This window comes from Perkinsus marinus (genome assembly GCF_000006405.1).
Source record: "Perkinsus marinus ATCC 50983 genomic scaffold scf_1104296948838, whole genome shotgun sequence".
Lineage (NCBI taxonomy): Eukaryota > Perkinsozoa > Perkinsida > Perkinsidae > Perkinsus > Perkinsus marinus.
The window spans coordinates 7,821-17,821 of record NW_003210044.1 but is presented as its reverse complement, the minus strand read 5'-3'; the positions used below and the strand labels follow the sequence as shown (position 1 = coordinate 17,821).

Sequence of the window (10,001 nt, the reverse complement as noted above, 5' to 3'; positions counted from 1 at the left end):
GGTCGTTGTCATTGCTATGGGAAGTTTACTTTGCATTTGTGATGGTAGCGAAGAAGAAGGGGAAAGTCGGGGAGGCCGGTGGGCTCAAGTTGCCGACGGTTATGCAGGGTAAAAAACAAATGATTGATTGAAGTGGAATTTTTGTGGCGAAAATCTTCGCGGTGCGGTTGTAGGGATATCTTTACTGCTGTTATTGTATTAAACTGATATGTTTTGTATCTTTCGGGAGATGCGGTAGTGCAATTGGTTGTTGAGTTTAGTGGCGAACTGAAGTGTGAGGCGATCTTCTTTTTTCGGGGTAGAATGTAGACTTTTGGTAACATGAAATTGGGGTGATCCTAGGAATATACGGCGCGTGTCAATTCGATATGCCAATGTGTGTAATTTCCGTACGATAATGAGAATCAAAATGAAACTACATCGCTACGTCTCTGAGCATGTGATGAAAGTACCCGTTAGGGACTATGATAACGACAACTTGTTCACTATAATTTGCCCTCCAAATTAACACACATTTGCATATCAAATCGGCGGGCACTGTATGATGGTTCACACTGATAACTCTATAGTATGCTCTTAGACGATTTTTGACTGAGAATTTTGGCTGTGGCCCGTCCGTTTGAATGCTATTTTCAAAACAAGAGGTTGCTCATGTCGCTTGATGTGGATCGAAAATATATTTTATCAGTGACCATTGTATTCTGACGGAATAGTTTTGTAGTTGTGCATGCGTGCAGATAATGAATAGTCTCTTCCTCTCGGCAACAGCACTCAAACAACAGCCGATGTCGCCGACTGCGAGTTGTAGTGAGGGGGTACATGATGGTGTAAGTTCGGGAAGGACCATACGCATTTATTTCATTGACAACACATTTCGAGAAATTCGTCATATGTCGGCTAATACGACGGTTTCGGAGCTCCTTTATAAGTTGCAACAGAAGGACTCAACCGTGCGTAAGATGAATCTTTATTTTGTATCGAGTGGTCGGCATTCGGTGGTCGAACGGAAATTGGAAGAATCGGAAAAACCGTTGGAGATCGTCAGTGAAAGCGGCAGACCAGATAAGTTGGTGGCTCATCTTCCGGGTGAAAAAATTAAATCGAAGCCTCGTCGATTAGAAGATGAAGAGGAGGTGGCTGGGGATGTCCTCAGAAAGGGCAGTCTGGATAAGCTGTCTTCTAACGGCAAAAAATGGAAATCCCGAGAATTTACTTTACGTCCGTCTACGTTGTCGTATCGTAGTGGAGAGAAACCCTCGAGGGTCTTGGAGTTGGTAAATTGTGAGAAAGTTGTCTCGGGAGATGGGCGGAGCGATGCAGGAGAGTCGAAGAGAATTTTTAGAGTTGTGATGGACACGCGAACGTTGACCTTGCGAGCGGCTACGACATCTGATAGAGATGTTTGGCTTTTGTCTGTTGCGAAAAGTGCGGCGATTTTGAAGGAAAATCGAATTCTGGAGCAGGCCTCGGTGGCAATGAGAGAAAACACAAAAAGGAGATTTGACTCGGAAATAAAAGGTTTATTTGCACTTACGCAAAATTTGGATTCTCTGCTGAGCTTTTCTTGTGAAGCTCGAGATGTGTTTCTGAGTCATACTACAGATCTTATCGAGAGCGATAATGGTCGGGAGAATGACATCGATTACGAGGGCGTGCGCGATTACGTATTGGGATATGAAGATCCGGATGTACGGCGGAATATGAGCCAAGAGAAGTATGTGAAGGTCGATGATTGGTTGAGGAGAACGGCGTTCCCTCTTATAGTGAATCGAACGGCTTTTCTTACGAGGTTGGCTCAAATATACGCTGGGAAACCGCGTCGGTCGGAGAGTTATTCGCAATATCTTGACTAGTGGCACTGTATAGTATACGAAAGAGGTTAACATCTGTATCATTCATGTATGAATATTTTCCAACTGGCTGGGTGGTTGTGTTCTTTTCTGACGGAGTATCTCGTTGGATTCACAACATAGAATATCCATTCATAGAATGCGTATATACCGAATACATCGGCCATACCACACCTCCGTCTCATCGTAGCTCCCATTCTCCTCCATTTTCGGGCCATCTAAGAGCGTCGGATAAGTTCTACAATGCTAGTGTTGACGACTACTCGCAATGAAGGTCTTCAGCGATTCTGAGTGGAACGACATAGGTCTTTTGCAAAGATTGAACCAGTGCTGATGGAAGTATCAGTGCTATTTATTCCTTTCCTATTTCGTCTTCGTGAAAATTCGTCCGTTTGGCAACTCTGATGCTGTTGAAGTGAGTGGAGGAGAAATTCCCGACCGACCATTTCGCTATTCGATCTGAATTGAACGTTTCTTATCGTGGTGACATAACCCAACAGGAGGTGGACAGTAGAACGGCACAGAAACTCATGGCGTCAATAATACAATCAAACGCGAGCCTTGGTCGGTCTCTGCCGTAATTCGACGATCTTCTGGTCAATCCAATCAATACCCTCCGAGACCTCCTCGTCGCTGAACACACGCTTCGGTTGATACCGTCCATTGGAACTCATAAGCCATTTCTTGAGGGCGACCATGGCCGACAGAGACTTTGTGTTGCCGAGTGAACACATATACCGGAAGGACGAGAATACGTTGTCAATTCGACCAGAGGCGTTCCCGATGACTCTAGAGGGGTCCTCAACCAACGCGGGTGGATCGCAGTGATTACCACCACCCTGAGCATCGTAGTGATAAGCAACACCATCCAAGGTCCATAGTGTGACACTTCGACCTAGTCGACTCAGAGCTGAGTGGGTCAGAGGATCCACGCGGGTATTGCTGGCGATCTCAAGGGGTTGATGATGATGTGAGTGAACTCTACAGATGGCGTGTATGACAGGGTCGTTGGCAGCGACTATCGCCCTGAGCTCAGGACGGACCAACTTGTCACCAAAACATTCACGTAGTTGAGGGATGGTAAGCTCGGTGGAGCCGGCTGGCATGGCCGTAAAGACTGTCCCTTCAGTGGAGGCTATTCGAACCAGATGCCGATCAGTCCACGGGACGTTATAGGCGGGGTTGAACATGGTGTCGATCAGAAGACCTCGAGCAGTCCCGATGGGGAAGTGCTTCATCGCTAGATCGAACGACTCGGGTTCAATCCTCACCAGGGGGTATTTTCTCACAAGCTGATCACAGATGATCATAGTCCAGCTGGTCTCCCTTACAAGTGCTCTCAACCCCACTCTTATACTCACTTGAGTCAACCCTCCCGATTGTGTCCGATCCAAAGCCTCGAAGCATCGCCGTACCTTCTCGACCTCACCCGCCTTCCCATACAACTTCGCGGCCATAGTCAGCGCTCGGGAGTCCGCGAGATCAATGGAAGATTCGAAGAGAGCGATCGCTTGTTGTTGGCAACCCTTTAGCATCAACTGCTTCATTGTAACGACCAGTGGAGGCCTCGCTTGTGCATGCGTGCTAGCCGAATCTCGTACCATCTCTTTCTCAACGTTCCTCGAAATGTACCGCCTGGCAGTGACCACAATCGACGACAGTAGCCTCCGAGGGTGAGCGGAAGAGGAAACCCGTATCAAAACGTAATGGGAGGCAAATAAAACAACCTTAACCTTCCTATCACCACTTTGAACACAACACCAACAACTGTTATAATAAAAAGGAGTCCTCATCGATCATCATATTAGTCCCAACCCTCCAGGGTGTAGGTGTACGAAATTGTCAACAATAAAATGCCCGACCACTATCCCAGTATAATGGTGTCGTCATCAATAAATTCATATCTGAAAATCATCATCATCATCTCACATTCTCTCAAGAGCTCCCCTACGTTGGTATCTCCATGTTCAGTGGAGCCGGGCCAAGCCTAATCCTCCCAGAATGATCATAATGGCTACCATGACAAGGGCAGAAGTATCCACCATAGAGGCCTTGGTCGGGATAAGGGACACAGCCGAGATGGGTACACACTCCGAGCATGACCAACCACTCCGGCTTCTTTACACGGTCCTTATCGCGTTCGGGGTCTCTCAAACTGTTAACGATTGCATCATCAGCAGTTGCGGCATCGATCATAGCTTGAGTACCTGCGAATGGCCAAATTCGGACCTAATCCGTATCTTACGTAGTTGAAGCTAAGATACCATCCTTACGTCTCCTCACAAACACCGGTTTGCCTCTCCATTTCACCACGAAGTTCTGTCCGGGCTGAATACCTCTCAAGTCCACCTCGATAACCCCCGCGGCTATCGCATCACGAGCTGGCCACAAACCGTGGACCACCTTCACGACTGTGCCTGCAGACGAACAAACTATCATCAATCAAGTCCAGTGCTGTACACAGAGGCTGGGGACCAGGTTCACTGGCTTCCCGGGAAGAGCCATGTGGCTACTCCTAGAGTCACTGGTCAGCCCAGGGCCCCAGAATAACAGAAAATCCAGGCACAGATGAAGTTCCACCCTAGTGATTTGAAAAACACTAGTGAAAAACACATTTTAGAATTCAGTGTTATCGGTCGCGGAAACATATACGTTTGATAAATCACATGGAGTATTACACCACTCCACGTTAAACTCCAATGAAAAAGTTACCTCTCAAAAATGCCAAACCAATGAGACCAAACATCCCCGTGGCGAAGTAGTGGAAGGGCCGGCGATCAGCGTGCCAGGTTGGCAGACGGGTGTGGCGGAAATCAAGATGGCCCTCAGGGACGCAGGTGTCGGGGCAAGGGATGTTCTCAGCATACCCAACCGGACGGAAATTATCCGGGTTGAATCTGAGGAGGAACGGAAATGTATACTTCACAATGGTAAGGAGGGTGATCACCTTGCAATAGATTGGATAGCAGGTTCGCCTTCACGCTTCCATACGTCGGTACGGGTCACATTGGCACCTAGATGTTGGAAAATGTTTGGTCACCTCAGGTAACCTTATAGGAATTCACACACGAATTCAGATTTGAATGTACAAAAACCAACAATAATTTCCCGAAGTTTACATTTTGTCACTAATACACGTAGTTGACCATGTGCATATTTTCACACACTGATAAAACGCGGTGTTGGAGTATATGTTTGGTCTCCTCAGCTGAGCTCGGGAGTTTTCACACGAATTCAGATGGGAATGTGCAGAAAACCACAAGAACTTCAACCTCCCAGAATTTTCATATTGTCACCAACACATGGAGCTCACCTGCGGCTAACTCCCCCTTGGCGACGTCGGGCTTCCTCGGGAAGACGGGTTCACGAAGGTGCTCATAATGACAATAGACATACCTGTAGGATGAGGTCATATTCAAGGGTGGTGATAGGGACCGTACTCTCCCCAGCCACGCATGATGTGGGGATCCCCACGGGTCTTCATCAGCTTACGAGTATCATCAACCTGAGAATGGTAAGATACGGAGTAGGTCGGCAAGAGGACTGAACTCACCGGAGGGTACTTCTCGGTTTTCTCAGGATCCGGGTGTTGGGAAATGTGGTCCACTTGATCGAATCTGAGGAGGAGTATCTTTAGGTTGAGACGATAAGATACAAATTAGGTCACCTGTTGTACCACATGGGCTTCTCACTGGAGGGTTCAGTCCTCCAAGAGTCGATCATCTTAACTGTAGTAGGGCGATGAAGATGCAAGGAGGAAGTGTGAAGGAGACGACCCCTCTGGGCCACAGGGCAACGACCAGAGAGCAACATACAGGGACGGCTCAAAAATGGTATAATACTGCCTGTGAAATACACAGCAGGTCGCAGCGGGGGGAAATGACTCGAAAGATTCAAAGTAAGGTCCCGGGTTCGAATCTTGCACATGGCGTTTCAGGGCGCGCGCTAACTCAACAGCGCATAATCATTACTACCACTCCTACCTACTTTGATGAACAAGACTAACCCCTCGAAGACTCTCCGTACAGCCGCCCAGTGTGGCGACCCGGCAGAGGTTCTTGCAGCCCTACGCCTAGTCTCACTAAGGGATGAGCTCGAGAGTCGACCTGAGGCTTTCGGAAGGGCTGTTGGGACGGTCGGCTGGACAGTACATCGTTAGTGATGATGATGTTATCTGTCAGATTCTGAGCCGAAGTCGACTCACTGGGCGTCCCTTAGGGCAGGCCCTAGCTATCATCATGAAGGAACTGTCTAACGAGGAGGTACCCCCAGAGTTCCTTCAGGGCTTAGTGGATTCTAATGGGCCTAGTGGCTTGGCCAAAGTCATCAGCGATGTGAGTCGGCCACAATCGTCAGTTGGTCGCCAGCACTTGTCCTTTTTCAGCATCACATTTACACTGCACTGAGGTCTCATGCACTTGACTGGCTCACTGACTACCCTATCCTGGTCGAGAACCTCTCACAGTCGGACAAGCAATTCCTCTTGAGGCAGTCGGAAGTGCTGACCAACTTCTCTGTGGTCACCAGATTTTTCTCTTTGGTCCTCTCTGATCACTTCAATGGCGTTACTGTACCCCTGCAAGCCGTTGACAGTGCTCTGTGTCGACTCAAGCCTTCGAATGACCTCCTATCATTGGTGCATCTACTGCTATTACGAAGTCGTAAGGTCTCTGGTTGTGCTGAGCTGCCCAGCGAGGTCATATCACTGTTGTTGGTCTACGCCCAGAAAAGTGGTGGTTTGTGGTTGTCCTTGGTCATGGCTACTTGGCGATACCGGAAAGTGAATGCCGACCTCCTCTGGGGTGCCTGTCGCCACTACCATGAATATAGGTCTCGGTTTTCATCCAAGCAGGACACTATAGACGACGTTGCGGCTGGTCTGGTCACTTGCACTGATGAGGACGTCTTTAACGGGCTCTACCGGTGCCTTATGAAACTCACCGCAGGCGAACACACTCCTCCTCCTCCTCGAGAATGCTGGATTGGTGTTATGAATATGATCATCAACTCCACCGTGGCCCGCAAAGATTCATTTGTTGCTATTTCCCGGCTTATCGACGTGGACCACTGTTCTTGGTTGAAGGAGGCCATTCGGTCTCAGCCGTGCATCGAGCGAATCCTAGCTGATGACCTCAAGGCGATCGATCTCATCTACAAGGTCGGTCTGCGTGGACATGTGTTGGCGTATAACACTGAGGCTATCGTTCACGCCTATCAACAGCAGCATTGGCCTTTCCTACGTTCCCTCTTGAGGATTTACCCTAACCAAACGGTGTCCAAATTGACCCCCTTGAGGGTCCTCAAGAGGCCGATGGACCAGGAGTTCCGCGATGAGTTCTTGTTGGTGATGAAGGCACGTCCAGGGCTGTGGGACCCTTATTGTGGTTATGACTTCAACGACTATAGCACAGACAGTGAGTTGGAATTTAACGAGAGGAGTAGCAAGACGTATGAGTACTTTCCCCTCAACTGAGCAGTGGACTTTTGTCTACTGTCTCGGGTCGATAGCACGAACATTGATGCGATGTTATCTTTGATGATGACTGTTGATTTTTTAGTCGACGGTATGCTGAGTCTGAGGGTATATTCAAAGTCAGATGATGCTTAGTTACTCAACAAGATGGAGTGAATGCTGAGTGCTCACTCTCTTTAGTTGTCAACGACTTCAGTCGAATACGCCTAGACAATATTATTACACCTTGTGTATCGGGAGCTCTTCATCAGAGAATAGGGAGACGTGGGTTCAACGTAGCTCGGAGGAAAATTCATGAACATTTGTAACACGCATGAACAACAGTCAAATCGTGGTGATTCTAATGAGTGAGACATCTGGCAACCTGTGTTCGAGTCGGGCTAGGGCAGCATTTACATACCCATGCCTATAAACTTCGCCTCTCACAGAGAATCATATCAGAGCACCGCAACTATGTCCTCTGATATAATGCAAGATATTACGAGGCCGTGCGTTGATAGGATACTTCTTCGACATGTTTTGTTCTAGTATCAGCATTATCTAGTATTGCACACACATGTGCGTTAACATAAGAGCAGCATAAGCATCGCTAAATGGTATCGATCAGTATGGTCTCGTGATATGTACCCACATGCATTCACGTGTGTGTCAGCAGACGTAGGACTTCTGTGATTGTTCCGAAGTGATTCTAGTAGGACAAACTCTTGCCGACTTGTATTTTAGCCTATTATTCAAAGTGATTGCTAGTAAACACACAATGCTCATCATCTCTTTTACCTTCACTAAGATTCCTCTGAGACCTCACACATATAATGGACCCATATTTTGCAAGAAAACTTTTCTTGCCTAATTGCACGAAAAACCGTTTTCCGTACGGGCGTTGTAACTGTTTGAGTCATTAGGAGTTGTATGATTCAATATGAAGTCCCACGGGGTCTAGTTGTAGTCCATTTGGAATATCATAATCAGTTTGGATAGCCCTTGGTTCAGCACTGATAGCACGAGGGAACGACGATGAAGGTCGAGTGATGATGCTCCCCATACTAGCTGCGCTCTTTAGCCGTCCTGCTATGGCATCCGCATATTCATCGTCGCCATTGAGTGATAATGGAGGTCACCAGGAAGGGGAGAGGCGTTTGGTGGAAATTTGGGGAAAAGATACAGTGAAGGTAGCAGGATTTGAACCGGGGATCTATCGAATGGAATGCACGATAGATAACCTGTTGAGTTGTTGTGTAGGTGCGGAAGGCGGTTAATGACAGTACCCTTTCGGGGAAGGCGGCCAGTCGGGACATTGCAGTGGTGGCAGCGAGTGAGTTCAACAGGTAATTCAGACCAGTTGAGGAAGCTATGGTATGAGTCTTCTGAGCAGTTTGAGGGAAGGATCCACGATGACTGAGAAAGAACGAGAGCTCGCAAGACGCAGGCAGGCCCGAGAGGAGGTAGGGAATCTTAGGTTCACCAGTGTAGGATACGGAATAGGCCCGCTTGAGGCTCTTTTTTAGTATGGCGAGAGAATGCGCAAGTCGAAAGAGCGGAAGGATAAGATGGTCAAGATGGAAGAGGAGAGGAAGAGGAATGCGTTGAGGAGCACCAATGAGGTCAATGACAAAGCTGAACGGAATTCAGTAGGAGTACTACTCGCAAAGTGGAGTGTATATAAGAATTGTTTTTAATATAAGCAAACATAGAAACAGTAAGTATCAATGTATAGATATTATGAAATATATGGTATTGGAATCCGTATATTGAAATATGAAATATACCTGTTCATATTATGATCTATCAAAATATATTATAGACTAGATATATATTATTTATCCTTATATGAAATATTGATAATGCATAGGAGGGCTTTTCAGGTGTTGCAGCGGGCTAGGGATAAGCTGGATGAGGACATGGACGATGTGAAGCATATGAACCGAATGATGCTTTACTCGAAAGTGGCGACTATAAGGGATGCACAAGTCCAAGAGAAAAGGTAGGTGATGGAGAGTATGCTGGAGCCAGTGTTTGTTGTTGAAGATATATACATGCAGAGAGGGAGGAGGAAGAGCAACAGCTCGATGTAATGTCCGAGATAGAGAGGCTCAAGGCTCTGAAGATGTGATACTGATGTGGGGTGCGGGGTTCGAACCTGAGTCGTTTGAATGAAAGGTATGAAGAACGCAACAGAAAGCGAGCAGTGGATCAACGTCGTGGAGCTTCTGTGATTATCGAGCAAATTAAAGATCGTCAACAGAATCGACTGAGGGAGGTACTCATCGACTTCGGCTACCATCTTAGATGGCTCATCAGGAGGAACAGCGGGACCGAGAGAGAGGCTTTATATTAAGACAGATAGAGGCGTTGAAGGAAGAGGAGGTAGGAAGGTGGTGGTGGTGATGGGCTGATTTGGGTAAGTTTTGGTATCATAGATTGCACAGCAAATAGAGAAGAGAGTAGCTGCAGCGAGGTTGGTTGAAGAGGTCAATGCGGCTAATGCTGCAGCTCTGAAAAGTAGGAATTTTATGGCGCGGTGACGGTTAGGGAGTTTGGTTGTATTATAGTTAAAGAGGAACGCTTGATTGCGGAGAAGCTGGAGGAACAGAAGATAGTTGAGTATCAAAGGATGAAGGAACAGAAGGCTAAAGCAAGAGAGGAGCGCTTAGCTGTAGTATTCTCGTGTTGTTATAGCC

General features: G+C 47.3%; 4 protein-coding genes across 4 annotated transcripts in view; 2 read left to right on the top strand and 2 right to left on the bottom strand.

Annotated features, from left to right (window-relative positions):
• Positions 1 to 2,398: 2,398 nt before the first annotated feature.
• Pmar_PMAR005082 (hypothetical protein) lies at positions 2,399 to 3,397 on the bottom strand (the record flags this gene model as incomplete). Its single annotated transcript, XM_002778538.1, has 1 exon — positions 2,399 to 3,397. The coding sequence occupies one exon, from the start codon at positions 3,395 to 3,397 to the stop codon at positions 2,399 to 2,401; it is 999 nt and encodes a 332-aa protein (XP_002778584.1).
• Positions 3,398 to 3,714: 317 nt separating this feature from the next.
• Pmar_PMAR005081 (ubiquinol-cytochrome c reductase, iron-sulfur subunit, putative) lies at positions 3,715 to 5,676 on the bottom strand (the record flags this gene model as incomplete). Its single annotated transcript, XM_002778537.1, has 9 exons — positions 5,518 to 5,676; positions 5,404 to 5,467; positions 5,291 to 5,355; positions 5,164 to 5,246; positions 4,798 to 4,864; positions 4,563 to 4,747; positions 4,124 to 4,267; positions 3,802 to 4,057; positions 3,715 to 3,754 (listed from the first exon to the last, which is right to left on the bottom strand). Exons 1-9 carry the CDS (start codon positions 5,661 to 5,663, stop codon positions 3,715 to 3,717), a joined length of 1,050 nt encoding a protein of 349 aa, XP_002778583.1. The 5' UTR covers positions 5,664 to 5,676.
• A 165-nt stretch (positions 5,677 to 5,841) lies between these two features.
• On the top strand, positions 5,842 to 7,323 carry Pmar_PMAR005080 (hypothetical protein; the record flags this gene model as incomplete). Its single annotated transcript, XM_002778536.1, has 3 exons — positions 5,842 to 5,985; positions 6,032 to 6,184; positions 6,235 to 7,323. The coding sequence occupies 3 exons, from the start codon at positions 5,842 to 5,844 to the stop codon at positions 7,321 to 7,323; spliced, it is 1,386 nt and encodes a 461-aa protein (XP_002778582.1).
• Positions 7,324 to 7,725: 402 nt separating this feature from the next.
• Positions 7,726 to 10,001, top strand: part of Pmar_PMAR005079 (merozoite surface protein, putative) — a gene marked incomplete at both ends in the record, with an annotated part of 2,717 nt that continues 441 nt past the window's right edge. Inside the window, 11 exons of the mRNA XM_002778535.1 lie at positions 7,726 to 7,811; positions 8,384 to 8,492; positions 8,563 to 8,648; positions 8,696 to 8,765; positions 8,829 to 8,951; positions 9,186 to 9,304; positions 9,349 to 9,429; positions 9,481 to 9,580; positions 9,610 to 9,687; positions 9,741 to 9,822; positions 9,873 to 9,976. Coding sequence (XP_002778581.1) covers positions 7,726 to 7,811; positions 8,384 to 8,492; positions 8,563 to 8,648; positions 8,696 to 8,765; positions 8,829 to 8,951; positions 9,186 to 9,304; positions 9,349 to 9,429; positions 9,481 to 9,580; positions 9,610 to 9,687; positions 9,741 to 9,822; positions 9,873 to 9,976 — 1,038 coding nt within the window. The remainder of the gene's footprint in view (positions 7,812 to 8,383; positions 8,493 to 8,562; positions 8,649 to 8,695; positions 8,766 to 8,828; positions 8,952 to 9,185; positions 9,305 to 9,348; positions 9,430 to 9,480; positions 9,581 to 9,609; positions 9,688 to 9,740; positions 9,823 to 9,872; positions 9,977 to 10,001) is intronic.